The 14,825-nt window shown below is 41.9% G+C and overlaps 1 protein-coding gene across 3 annotated transcripts in view; it reads left to right on the forward strand.

Annotated features, from left to right (window-relative positions):
• The first annotated feature begins 319 nt into the window (after positions 1-319).
• The window catches only part of ME3 (malic enzyme 3), a 117,925-nt gene continuing 103,419 nt past the window's right edge, over positions 320-14,825 (forward strand). For 2 of the 3 annotated variants that reach the window (XM_085065633.1, XM_085065640.1), the window contains exon 1: positions 320-694. In XM_085065633.1, the coding sequence (XP_084921759.1) occupies positions 509-694 (186 nt within the window). In that variant the 5' untranslated portion in view covers positions 320-508. Of the gene's footprint in view, positions 695-1,248; positions 1,369-14,825 lie in introns of those variants that run through there. The other variant, XM_085065636.1, reaches the window with a different exon arrangement.

Here is a 14,825-nt window from a genome sequence, read left to right on the forward strand (position 1 = left end):
GCTGCTCACTCCCGCACTGAAAAGTTCTTTGAAGATGCTCCTAAAGCACTACCAACTCCTCTGAGCAGCTTTGCTCCCTGCCCTTCCCCGTGTCCCGTTGGTGTCCCGTGTCCTTGTCCAAGGTCCCCAGCCGCTGCAGCGCCCAGGCTGCTCTCTGCCGATGCCCTTTGTGGCGGCTCACGGGGACAATGCGGATCCCAAGGGGCGAGGAGCGCAATGCCCGGCCGGGCAGCCCCGCTCCCAGCGCCGGCTCCGGGGCGGGCGTGCCGCTGTCCCCGGCGGGGGCGGGCCCGGGCCGGCTCCCCCTGCGCCGCGCCGCCGGCTCAGCCGCGACAGGTAACGGACGAGGGGCGGCCGCCGCGGGGTTGCGGCGGGATCTGCTTCCTGGGTTTCCTTTCGCTTCGCCGGGGCCGCCGCGCCGGGCTCACCTGGGCAAGGCACACCTGGGCAGGGCACACCTGGGCCGGGCCCGCCCAGCCCCGCCGGGCTCGGTGTCGCAGGAGCGGCGATGGTGCCGGTGAGCGGCGCGGGGTGCGGCCGCCGCCTGCTGCGGGTGGTGCGGGCCGGCCCGGGGCCGCTCCTGCTCGGCCTCAGCCGGGCCCGCAGCTGCCAGCCGGGGGGCACCGGGCCCGGCCGCGCCCTGGCCGTCAAGAAGCGGGGCTACGACATCACCAGGAACCCGCACCTCAACAAGGTGGGTGCCTGCGGCGGGGCGGCCGCAGGGAGGGCGGCGGGCGTGGGGAAGGGCCTGGATGCAGGTGTCCCGCTCGGTGGGGCTGCGGCAGCGTCACCCGTGTCCGTCACCCGAAGGGAGAAATGCCGGGAAGGGGCAGCGGCCGTGGGCTGAGCAGAGCGGAGCACGGGGCTGTGAGCTGTGCTAGCTGCTGGCTCGGAGCTGCAGCCTCCCTGGATTCGGGCACCTGCCTGCCCGCGGAGCGCTGTCCTGCTGCCGCGGCGGCACTGAGAGCCTGCACAGGGCACTAGTGCCTTTGGCTGGGAACTGAGGCTGTTTGCCTGAAATCACCAAAAAAACTGGGATGGCGAAAGCATGGCTTCTTCCTAAAGTCCAATACTAAAACCTGGGTTATTTATATATATAAACAACCTGGGTTATTGATATATATATAGTTTTACTCGTGTAGCAGTGAAATGGGTCATTTACACCTTCATGTTAAACGTGTGGTTGTTCTTGTTTTGAGTTTTCCTTCCATAGCATATCCATAGCAGTGTGTGCTCCACTACCAAAGCAGCGTCTCACCAGGCTGAAGATGTTTTTATTCTCACTGCTGCAGAAACATTAATAATAGATTATCATAATAAAAATAAAAAATAATGCTTTTGGAGAAAGTTTTCAGCAAAGTCTACAAGGTGTGTAAAATGAGACTCTGTAAGTTAACTCTGTAAGTTTTCTCTCTTTTTCTGTAATTTGAAAGGAAAAATGTAATCTGGATGCCAATTTTGGGATCAAATATGTCAGATTCAAGAATGGTGGGTTCCAGTATCTTGTATCAAAATTACTAGAAGTAACTGCAAATGCATTAATTACCTAAATTGAGCAGGAATTAAACATGGTATTGAGAGTTGATCAGGCTGTGACTATTTGTCATCTGCTTGATGTGCAGTCGTCTGGTGCCTGAGCCTCCTGTGCCATCTTCCAGACTGGAGACCCTTTGGATGACACTTTTACTTTGTGTAGGATGCTGTACATTGGTCTGCATCTTCTGGTACCATTTCAGCATCCATAGAGATGAATCCCAAAAGACGAAGGCATGTGATGACACTCTATATTACTAAATATGCAACAAATTTGTAGGCAGTGTGGTTTTAATCATTATACAGTGCCTGTCTGTAAGGCTGAAGAGAAGAGGGACTGCCAACTGTATCATAAATAACAGTCATTTGTCAGCATTAAGAGGTTTTGATGGGTCCTTCATGATAGTTACAAAGAGTGACATAACTAATGTTTCTCATTTTCTTGAATATATTGATTTGAACTTAAAGATTAATGGTTTGACCTTTCCTCTGTGCAATGCAATAATAACACACAAACAGTTGAATCCATCACATATTTTAAATAGATCTGGCTGATGCAGAAGATTTTTAATGTCCTGTTTTATAATTTTCAGAATTGAGGCTTTTCTTAAGTGTTTTCCCTCCTCCCAGTGAAATAAAGTATTTTTCTTGACATATAAATGGAATTTTTGTCCATGTGGAAAGAAGGGTAGAGAACTGCTTCTGTTAGAGGAAAAATGTATTGTGGTGTGCCATGTTTAATTGGCCATGAGAAGTTTCCCAGCTGGTCTTTAGCCTGGGTGTTTGCTCTTTGTTATGTTCCTCAGTTAGTGCAGGCCTTACAGTCACCGATATAATCATCTACGGAGCATCCAAGTGAGGACAGTGATGGCTAACATCTGTGGTGAGAGATAAGAACTGCTTGTGGATGCACCTAGGTAACCACTCATTACTAAACACTCAAGACCTCTTTCTAGACTTTTCTAAACAGCCTTCCATTCCTCTGTTGCTCTTACCAGTTCATTGTAGCCTCTCAAGAATTACCTGTGCTCAGCTGAAATGGTGTATTGCAGACAGTTCATATGTTGTCAGCATGTGATTGATGACCCTCTGGTCTACTGTGCTGCAATGGTGCAGGTCAAAATTAGGGATCCCTAATTTAGGTAGGTTTTCAGCTGTTGTACTCTCCTCACACAGCAATTGCTGTTTACCCCTTTGGTAACTAAATGCGGGTATGGGGTCATTGCTGTTTTTCTGCAGTGGATCTCACTTTAATCTAAATTTTCAACTGAATGAAAGCTGCTCAGCAGGCAGTAGTCCTTACATCTCTCCAAGAACCTCTGAAAAAAAATTTCAGAAGTGAGACTTTGGGCAGCAAGTGTTTTGCTGCTTTATTCAATGCCCTAGCTGTTTTATAGCTTTTGGATGAAGTTTAAGCTGTCAGTCTAAAGCTGTGAAGTGTGTGGTATTTATTCAATGAAGAATACTGTCACTTCAGCAGAATTGCAGACAGATTTATGGTCTGAGGTTATTGATCCAAGTCTTTGCTTGCTTACTAGGTTGAAGGTGCTTTGAAGAAGAAGCAGGCTCAAAAGCTGCTGCTGACAGGTCCTCTGTAATACCCTAAATACTAGTAAAAGTAAAAGCAGGCTGTCCTCTGAGGAGCTCCCCTGCTTTCCAAAGCTGCCTGAGGAGAAGAAGAAAAATAAATACAAAAACTAGTTATGAATTTAATAAATTTGCAGTTGTTGCTTTCCTTTGGTCTTTGTGTACTACATACTACATTTTTTACTACTGTGCTATTCAAATACTGTTCTTCCTTATGTTGCGAAGTGTGACAATCCATGTTTAATCCAAGGGCACGACTCGGAAAACATCATCATGCTTCTGAGGGGTACTTACAGTTTTAAAAGGCAATAGCAGTTGTTCTTAGTTGACTGAAGAGTCTCAGAAATAACAGGAGGGTGAAGAACTTGTCACATGGTTTTATGAAGTGCCTCATGAAATAGTTCTTTTTCAGACTTTGAATACTGCAAAATTGGAATACCTAAAAATGTTAACAATGTCAGATAACCATGGAGAACGGGTAAGATCCGGTAAGATTTGGGGATCCGGTGGGAACTGGATTCCAAGCTGATTTTTTTTAGATGCTTTGGCCATGTGTAAGTAAGTGGCTTGTTAGCAGGGCAGCAGCAGTGATGGACTTGTTGAGAAATAAGTCTGTTCTACTGTGAGGCCTCAGCCTTGTGAAAGGCTAATTCGACACTCAGACCCTGGGAAGAAAGATGGGGCATCCCTTACCCACTACTTTGTTTATTAAAGCTGCCTTGTGGTTGTTGTGGTCAAGGCCATGTCATGTTCTCTCTGACACTGCTGTCAGTTCTTAAGATTTGTGCAGTTCTGCTCATCTCAGGTGTGCCTCTTACAATTCCCAGTTTTTCCAGGGACTCCATCAAATTCATATGCCTTTTCTGTATTTTAGCACAGGCTGAGCTTGACAATTCCCAATCTGACCACACACCTGAAGAGACTCAAAAATCTTGTTGTCCAAAATTGACTGTAACTTTGTTCATGACATCTGACTGGAAGGTTGATGACACTTCTTGCATTTTGCTGGAAGTCCTAATTTTGAGATAAATCATGCCTGCTTGGAGATCTGCCATCCAAAACGGATGCAGCACTGGAGGTCACAGTTTGTTTTCAGAGTGGCAGGATATTGCCATATTTGACGGGTTGAGATAATACGTTAAACTTGCCTGCAAGTGCAGTGCATGGATCCAAATTTGTGATCTCTGAGTACATTTGGATAATATTCTTTACTCTTCTGAAGCATGTGCATGCTCTCCATTGTTTTTCATGGAATGTCATAATGAATTACAAAAAAAAACAAAAAAACAAAAAAACCAAAACAAAATTACTGGTCTGGATCTGTAAGAATGAAACCTTAAAGAATTGCAGCAGGTTTCTGCAGCAGTTTTGGAATGTGCTGCTCTATACATGATTAAAATGCAGAAAGGTTGTTTGTCCTTCAGCTTTGCAGGGATTGGAATGGAGCTAACTGAGGGTTCTTTGAACAGTGTCAGTAATTTGCCACTGCAGCTGAGAAACAAATTGTGTGATCTTGCACACGGCTGCACTTGGGCTAAAACAGGGCTAAAATTAGGTGAAATGAAACAGGGCTAAAATTAGGTGGATTTGTAAAATGATCGGATATTAACAAAATTAGCAATGAGCACAGGAATAGTGTGTCTGAAACGGGAGTTGGCAAGATCAAATCAAGGCAGGATTCTGTTTTTAAAGTAGTCTCTAAATCCACAAGGTTGGGTTCTTACAACTGTAGTTTTTTTTTGCAGCTGGAGTTTTCAGTTGGCTAGCTTTAGGTCTGAGTAGACACATAACTACTGAGCAATGCGCAGGGCCTTCCAGCATTTGTTAACTTGCCATCTGTTCATGTTTGCAGAGTAAGAGGTGGGCAGAGTTTAGAGATTCCCCTCATATTTTTTCAGGAGCCCATAACTATTTGAGCAAGTTTTAGGGGACAAATTTTAGACTGGACAAGTGTATTTAAAAAAAAATTACACTGGGGTTAGTAAATGCTCAAAAAAACCCACCTGGCTTTAGAAAGTCCCCAAACTGAAAACAATGAAAGGATGGGAGAGTGCAGTGGAAGAGTGCCCTATTAACTTGTGTTTATTTACTCTTTAAGGCTGGTGGCTGCTACTGGAGACAGAATGCTCAGGTACATGAATTGATCTGATGGTACTATTGTGTTTCTAGGGGTATCAAACAAGACACTTCCATGGCCAAACCCTACAGCTTTAGACCCAAGTGAAACTATAGCTGAGAGAAGGCTTTTTGTTAAATCAGGTTCTAAATGCTCTAGAGTTGAAATGTGAGTGAGCTGGAGCATTGTACATTGGGATGAGCCTTCAATGGTGTTCAGAGCACAGAGGCTCTTTTGGTGTTTGTACTTCATTAGTCAAGCCAAAGTGTATGTACCCCCCTGACTTCAATGGAAACAAACTTGGAGGAGGTGAGCTTTGGCCAAATGCTTTGGCAAATGTGATGGTGTTCTGGAAACATGACTGCTCAGTTAGATTTGTTTTGGCCATCATTCGGGCATGTGAACTTTCATTTTTGTTTTCTTGGTGTTAGTGTCAATCATATATTTTTCTGAGTCCAGACTGTCTTTTGGCATGGACATTTCCTAATGTTTTTGTGCCAAAGAACTTGTTGTTATGGTGTGGTCAGCAGACTGAGCCCAAACTAAATCTGTTGGTACTTCTGGTATTAGCCTCTGTAAGTGCCTTTGCTCTGCCAGCTTGGATTCAAGTTCCTCTCCCTTATCCTAGCCAATCCAGGAGGCCATCTGCCTTCCTGTCTGTTTGCATAACCTCTTGCCAATTGACAACAACCTCTTGCTGTCACTCTCTCCTTTGGGGTACTTCTAATGCTTTGGGAGTAGAGCATCCATGGAAAAGTTTGGAAGTGCATAGGATGTCTGTTGCTATGAGGGTGAAAGGGGTGCTGATGTAGACCCTGCCTCTGTGCTGTACTAACCCTGTAATGTGTTGGTCCTTGTTTTCCCTTTAGTCCTTATAAATGCAATTGAGAGGTCTTGGAAGAATTGGTTGGGCAGCTTTTATAAGTGCTGAGTTTATGATTGCACTCAGTATAAGATTTTAATAAAAATAAATTGGTATTGGAACAAAATGCTTCTTTCTGTTTTCTGAAAACGTTGTAAAAATACCTTCAAAATTGCCTTTAAGTTGAGGAAATTCATCAGTTTGGCAGCTACTTATGTTGCTTTCTTTTTATCATGCCCTTTCTTTTGGATAAGCCTTAATCCTTACATCAGGCATGTTTTGGTGGGGCAGAGCCAAGAATGAATGTAGCTCTGGTTTCATAGGATGGACTAAGCTTTTCTGGCACTTGAATAAAATTTTCACTTAAATAACACAAACTCTTCAGTGAAGAGTATGAAAATTGATATTGTTGCAGTTAAAATGGATTTAATGCTGAATATATTACAGCTTGTTCAGCATTCCTATTCCTTGCATCTAGTGAAAAGTGGGGTAAACTACTAGCTGGTTACTTTGGAGACACTGTAGATGTTGGCAGGGAGACTGAGCATATTATGTGTGCAGTAAACAGTCTGTACTCCACTGACTTTCTCAGACTCCAGGCTTTGCCCCACATAAGTAGCACAACATAGGATGTTACTGATATTAGAGACTTTGTGCTGCTCTACGTTGAGGTGAGTCATTAGTGCTCCTCAGAATTAGTGATGATTCCAGTGAAGGTGCTGAAGGGCAGTGCTGATTCACAAGATTAAGTGAAGAGCTATAGTCTGTGGCTCGGTTTTGGTTTCAGATGGATTGGACATGCAGTAAGGTACCTGCTGGAGATGCGTCTGGCAGCTTTGTAGTACAGATGTGGCAGATTTTGACACCTGAGTTTTTGGTTTTGGTGTGTTAGATCTGGCATTTGCTAAACAAAACTGGACCTAGAGCTAATTCCATTGACTTGGTTTTGGATAAAGAGAATGTAAATTGAATTCCTCTTTAGTTTCTGCAGCAGCCACCTCCAGAAGAACACTAGGTGCTGTTACTGACCTTGATTCAGAGCTGAGAAAAGAAGGGTGGTTCTTTAATGAACAATTGTGCTCTCTTGATATCTCTTGCTGAAGGTGGGACAGTTATTAGGGCTCCTCCAGGGCGTTGAGGTAGTTTTCTTTCTCTGACTTGCTATAAAATTTGCTGATCTGCCTTCCTGCCCCACCTCACTTGCCTGGCTGGTAGGAGATGCTGTGCAAACATACCTTTTGACAGCTCTCCTTTACTTTAGGTGTGTTACTCTTCACTTCATAGAGAGCCTCTGCCACCACGTGCCCGCATGCAGGCAGCACTCTGGCATTTCTAGCACCGAGCCTCTTGCAGAGTTTGGGCCTCGAGTTTGATAGGGGAGCTGCCAATGCACATGCCTGCTGTAGCTGAAAGGTGGATGCTGCCCTGCATGGGAGAAGCCTTGCCTGTGCTTCTCTCTGATTAAATGACGTGCACTTATATAGATGGTCTGATTTTGATGGGTTTTTTTAGGTTTATTTGTTGGTTTGGGTTTTTCTTTGTCTCTTTCTTTTCCTCTGTTTCTTATTTTTCTGTCTTTTTCTCACTGAATTAAAGCACTGCTACCAAACCTTGAACAGCCTATTGTAGCACTCACCCAAATAAATTCTTTGGTACAGACTTAGCTATAGAGCTCTTGTGAGCAGGTCAGACAGGCCTCGGTGCTTGGGGGAGAATAAACACTGCTGTAATTCCCTCCCTTTCAATAGGAGGCTTAGCTCAACAGCAAACTTGACTACTTTCAGTTTATAATGTGTCCTAGTAGAGATGATGAGCATGTTTTTAATTTTTTAACCTCCTCTTTGAGGCCCAGGGGTGACACTTGCTATCTGTCTCTTCAGACAATGTGACATTTTGATAAATGACTTCTGTATTGTCAGCCTAATACAATATCATTCTTCTAAAAATGTTTTAAATGGCAAAGCTTTTTATAGTTCTGCAGCTGCCAAACACAAAACTTAGACAGGAACTGAGCAGACTATGGTTCTGACAAAGAAAATAAGGCCAATGCAAAAGTTTTCTCCATATCAACATTTTCTACTTCACTTTGCAGCTCTCTGCTGCACATGTAACCTTTTTCAACATGTGGAACCATAGAACTGAAACTCATTTTCAGTAAATTTCTCTGGTGTGTGTATATATATATATATATATATAAAAGATTGGCCCCACACCTTAGAGAATTCTGTTCTGTATGCTTAGCTTAAAAAGTGGTAAGTCTGTTTCCTAGTAGGTCCATATGGATTAGCTGTGTTCAGCCTCATAAAACATGTAGTTAAACTTCATTGTGTTTGTAAAGATAGGAAGAAAATGGTCATTTCAAAAACAACCAGTGCTATGTTCTCCTGGACAAGATGTCTTGAATGTTTTCTCTTTGGCTTGACTAATGGATTTCTCACTCTGCCTAGTAGTTAAATTAATTATGGAAACTATTTAATTCTGTTTAATATTCATTTGAATGGTTTGGTGTTAAATTGGTGGGTGATTTTGGCTGTGGTTATTTGCAAAGGAGAGAATGGATTGAAGTGCCAAATCCTGTCATTTTTTGAAGTGTCCAGATTATTGTTTCTGTGTCAAGATGGTCTAAGCATGTAAGCAGGGCAGAGGCTGGAGCAAGAGATAATCTGTTGTATAGTGCCAAATTATTTGGGGGGGGCGGAAGGGGAGAAGGAAGTCCAGGGATTTTCATGTTCATAGCCTTTCTTCTAGCAACTCAGTTTTTCTTATCCCCAGCTAGATTAGTTCATCCAATAAACAAACAACCAAAAAAACAACAAAAAAACCCAAAACCACTCACCCAAGCCAAAAACTTCTCCCTTTCAGCCATTTCCAGCCTCACAAGGAATTAGATGTCTTCATGTCATTTGTGTCTGTAGCTAATTTCTGGGATAAAACAACTGCCTCTGTAAATCAGGTTTCTTGATCACAATCATTGGAGAGTCACCACCCTTCTTTCCCCTAATACTGTATGAAGGTTTCTGGATCAAGCCATAAAATGAGAAAAGTAACAAAAATTATTTGTTGAAGTGCTAAATCTGACTACTGGGTAAGAAAAAAATCTAAAAAATATATCTCCTATTGTTTTGGATTTTTTTTTTTTTGACAGAATCTCTTTAAAATCTAGCAAAAAAAACTGCTGCAAGAGAAAGTCATTTGCAGTAGTGCAGTGTGCATGAAGTCTGAATTCCAGCAGACACTACTCTTTTAGGGAAGAGTGTTGTGCAATGGTTGCAGAAGTGTGAAAAACACTTGTACCAGTATAGTTTAGCAATTTGGGTGTTTTCTGGGCGAGAGACACAGTTTGTGGGAGAGGATCTCAAAGTATTTGACATGATGAGGATATTGGGAAGAATTGAAAACTTCACCCTTCCTCTGGTGCCTGCTACATACATTGGCTTGATGTGTGAAAGCCATGAAAAGCAATGATAGATGTGCAGGTAGGTGCCTCTACAGAAAACTTTCCAAGTGGAATTTATTGCTAGTCTCAATGCAGAAAAGCTTGTCCTGCAGTTTCCTCTACTTTATACTCACTAGTGAATTGGCTGCCATTGGTGTCTCACAAGCTTGTCAAGTAAATTCCATTCAAACACAGAAATAGTTGTTCAAAGGTAAAAGTAAAATAAAAGCTTTTTTTTTTAGTCTCAAATTGTGAGGATTTTCAGTGCACATACCACTGTGACTCGTTGCTCATTGCACACGTGCAGCAGATTCCTCTTAGGTTTGGTAACTTGCCCAGGTTGTGATGTGCAGCAGTATTTATTTGAAGGAGATGTGGGACATGCCTTTCACTCCATGTGCTGATGCCAGCAGCTTTTACTGGCTTATGTCTAGGGGGAAAAAATGCTTGCAACAGCACAGAGGCCTGCCTGAGTTTAGCACAGAGGCCTGCCTGCTCTTCAGTTTCTAAGGGGCAGCATAGGCTTAAGTCATTGTGAAAGTTTCTGTTGACTTCAGTCAACTTTACATTGAGCCATTTTTGAATTTAGAAATAAGCAGCTGCGCCATTCAAGTTACAAGGTCATTTTCATTACAAAATGGTAAGATTAAAGGTAGTATAGTATGAAATTCCATCATCTTTCTCTCTTAATAAATGGTAATTAAAATGAAAGCATATGTGAAAAATAGTGCTTACTGATTGTTTAAGCCAAAGTCTCAAAGCAAAAATTGAAATTACCAATAACATAAATTTCTACTGATAGAGCATCACATGAAGGCTCCAGCTATTCCCATGGTTGTGTGTCCCAAAAATCAAAAGTGCTGGTCAGTACTCTTTATTTTAGTGTTGTCTGCTCAAACTCATTCATCTTCCACATGAGCTTCAGAGTGACCCACTCAGTGATGCCCTTCCAGAGCCAAAAGCTGTCCTCTGGCATGAAGGCAAGAAGAGCTGGATTTCTTCACAAGAGCTGCTGGAGGAAAAATGAGGGCATTAAGTCTGATGCCTTGGAGAGCTTGAAGCTGCCCTGCAGAGTTCTTGTAGCTTAACATAATTTACAGAAGTGCCTTTGAACTGTAACCTCCCAAATGTCCACTGGTCAAGGGTAATGGGGTGGGTCTATGAAAGCAAAATGAATGCATGACTCATGCTTGCTGAAACTGGGCCACACTCCCCAGAGGCAAGTAATTGTTTTGTATTTAGCATGTTAACTGTATTTGGATTTATAAGATAACAAAGTAATTTCTCATATAAATTGAAAAGAAGTGATGGGAAAGTGCTGGAAAGCAGCAGCAAGACTCTGGCTGCTGCTGTAAAATGGGTTTAGTGTTGGCCACTTTTAAAGAGCTCATTACATTTTAAAGATAAGCCTTAATGGAATTGGCAGCGAGAGTGCAACTGTAACTAGATCTTGTTGTTTTGTGGTGCCTTTCAGGTTTCTCTGCAAGGTCGAATGTCCTATTGACTGGCAGCTGGACTGTTTTCCTTGTAGGAATGTAACTGGTATTTGATGGAGTTGCAAAATGAGTTTCCCACTGAAGCCAAATATAAAAGAGTATGAGAGTCCAGCAGTTTCACTTCCTGCAAAGCTGGAAACCCTTGTAGCATTTATTAGGATTTCCTGCAGGGAAAGAGGGATATTAATCTTCTTTGACTTACAGAATCATAATATTTGTGCTGCAATTTGTGACATAGAGCAACAAGTTTTCAATTAGTATTTCCTGAGAAATAACAAATTCAGTAAAGTAGATGCTTTTAACTTTTTGGGGTTTGTTTTTTGTCAGATAATAACTGTAACATCTCACAGGACCTTAAATGTTGCACAGTGTTGGAGCAGGAAAGAGCAGTGGTGAACATGACTACAGATCTGCTAGGACACAGTGAACAGCTGGAAACATTCTCGAGTCCTTCTCAATGTCTTTGATTGGCATCATCATAATGTAATCTCTGAACTGCAGTACTGTATCAGGTGTGCTTGTAGGAGGCATAAACTTGTTGATAAAAGAGTCACCTGGGCAGTTCGTAGTTGGTTTTAATTTTCCTAGTGTGGCAAAATTTTTCTCAAGCTCTGAGTTGATTGCAGTGAACCCTGATGTGGGGCCCAATCCAAACTGGCTTGAAGTCCTGTGAGCCTCTTTCCTTTCAGATTTGTGGTAATTTTATACTATGGGTAGTGCTTTATGTCTCTTGAAAAGAGGCTTCAGCCTTTACTTTGGGGCAGCATTGCATTTTGCTATCCAGGCAGAAGAATGCTGCTGGGAGAGGTGAGGCTCAGGGCTTGGGCCGAGGAGCTGCAAGTGAATTTCCAGATCTATGGTGGGCATGGTGATCTGGACTAACTTTGTGCATTGTAGATATTCCTCATCTCCATTCTGGATGAGATGGGCCATATATCTGGGATTTGTAGGCATACAGCATCTCTTTTACATATAATCTGTGCATATGCAGAGGCTGATTGTATTTGGGATGCATTGGATTTACTCTCCACTTGCAGACTAACTTCTCATGTGAGACTGAAGCTCTGAGCCAGCTCCTGGACTTTCAGAAATCACAGGGCAACAGCCAAAACCCTTAGATTTTTCCCCAACAGAAAATCTGGGTAGAAATAGAGGAATGCCTTGAGATACCTGTACATGAGAGAACAGATCTCAAAGCTCATTCTTTAGGAAGAGCATCTCTATACATGTTTGTTAATCCACCTGACAAATGAGAGGTGAAGATAAAGTATACTAGAAGTTGTTAAGGTACTTATTTATTGTTCTGTAAATTAAGAAATATCTTAATTATCTAGAATGCATCACTTAAGTAGAATTTTCTCCAACTTGAGCCTAAAATGGAGTCACAGATGACTTTTTCAGTCCAGTGAGGCTGTGGTTAGATACATAATCCCCAGCTGTGGCTTCCAGATTGTAGCGAAATGTAGGAATTGTTGAATTTGAGTATCAAAACTTGAAAAAAAGGAAAAGAAAACAATGTGACTGGGAGAAATATTTGTGGCTTATTTCTTGTTCCCAATTCTTGAGACTTTTCAAGGCATGCATCATTCAGTTTCTGCTTTTCATTAATGAGATTCATTCAGGCTATTGGAGCCCTAACACACTGCTGCATTACATGAAACACTTTTGAACTCCATCCCATTTCTTATCAGTTATGGAGGGCAGTTTCTGAATCACTGATATGCATGCAAGAAAGGGTCGTGAAGTTATGGGCATCATGTTGTCATAATTTACATTTAGTTTTGGAGTACTTCAGTGGGGAGGTGAATTTAGCTTGCCCAAGTTAATATGGGACACTTGTAAGTGAACACGAGTCTCTCCAAATGAATTTCCTCGCCTTTCAGGCAGCAAAACTGTTTCCTCAGTTGTCTTATTGTAGCATCTCTTATCTGCGCCAAAAATTATCTCCACCACAGCCTGCTAGAAACACACATCATGTATCAACTGCCGAATCCCATACATGCCATCAGATATGCATTGTTGTATAAAATGAAAAACATTTTGTGAAACATTTCCAAAAAGCTGTGCACAAACTGTTACTGTGCACACAGCTGTAATAGGAGATTATTTTAATTCTGTTTACCAGACCTCACTTAAATTTTTTTTTATTTAGTCACTTAAATTTTCTGGGTTTGTTGTGTAACAACTCAAAACTTGGAGTCACAGTGTGTATAAGTTACAGATGCCAATACCTGTAAACCTGAGGTTATTACCATGTCTGCATAATTGAAATAATAATTCAAAGAGACAACCAAAATAGGGTAAATACTTACACTTAAAGCTAGTGGGCCAGAGATCTGGGTGTGATGTGTGGTCGCCCTGTAACTGCTGCTTAAGTATCTGATGGGACAGATGTAACAACCAGTGATTTCTTAGAAATCAAGAGATTATTGGCCTAGCTTTCCTCTCATTTTATTTAATTACACCTTCCAGCAAATGTCTAGGATTAGATCCAAAGCAGATTGGATTTTATGGGAAGCAAATGACTATTTACAGCCCTTTGCAGTGAAGTTATAATCTTACTGGCTTCATATTGTTTAAGAAAGTGCTTTGCTGAACTAAGGCATAGGTTTTTGATTTAATATCCCACTGCTGTAAGACTCCAGCTGTCTTCTGGCTAACGCCTATCTGAGGAGTGGTTTTATAGGAGCACAGCTGGGTTGTAAACAAATGGTGATGCACTTTGCTCTGCATTCAGAGAAGGGAAGGACAACTACAAAACAATAATCCACCTATATTATTGAGTACCAGGCAGAAGAAAATCAACTGCAAAACCAAAATGAACTTGCAGGATGAACTTCAGATATGATGATGTCTCCAGCTGGCATTTGCTTTATTAAATAATTAAGAAGTAAAACACAAGTCACTTTTGAATGTATAAATTCATTCTCAGCTGAGGATACATGGCATTTTTTTACTGAATCACTTTCTTTCTTTAAGAAAGGAAAAGCAGAAGTGTAGTGGATGCATAGAAGGAAAAATCCTGAAGCAGTATGACAGACCCTTATATTAGCAGTGGGTTCAGATCCTGGATTGTCTAATACTAGTATAGGAGTTTGACCTGTCTTTCCCATGTACTATGCAGTAACTGAGAGGTAAGATTAAAGTATGCCTCATAAAATAGACACATTAGGGGGTTTGGAGCCAGGATCTGCCTCCAAGCCATGGAGAGCAAGCCTTTCTAAACCACTGTCCCCAAATAGTGAGACACTAAATTTTGGTTCACTTTGTCTTGGTGTGAAAGAACATATTCTGAAACATTTGTTATTTTGGTTCAGAAATCCTATGTCCCAACTTTCTTGTTCCTAGGTTTGGAAAGTTAGGGAAAACAAAGCAAAGTGTAACAGTAACAAAGATCATAGTGAGGATTGCCTGTAAAGTATGATAAAAGGAATAAAACCCATAGTCATGGCAAACTTGGTCCCTCTTCTATATATCAGGCACTTTGCAAGCTAAAAGTCAGTGTATTTCTTGAAAAGAAAACAGATCAGCAACATCATGTAAATGTTGGGGGGTTGATCCTGCAGATCCTTAGATACAGCTGGTTACAGTCAGGAAGGGGACTCATCTCCTTATCCATGTAGAAAGACTTAGACCATGTAGTAGGTCCAGGATTATGCACAGATTCTGAAATTTGATGAGAAAAATTCAGTGGTAGAAAAATTGGTGAATAATTTGAATGTGGATGTCTAGGTCTGTGCAAACAATACTCCAAGGCATAGATTTTCAGTGAGGACAAAAATAAACCCAGAATGT

Source organism: Lichenostomus cassidix, chromosome 1, assembly GCF_008360975.1.
Source record: "Lichenostomus cassidix isolate B80296 chromosome 1, HeHo_3.0, whole genome shotgun sequence".
NCBI lineage: Eukaryota > Metazoa > Chordata > Aves > Passeriformes > Meliphagidae > Lichenostomus > Lichenostomus cassidix.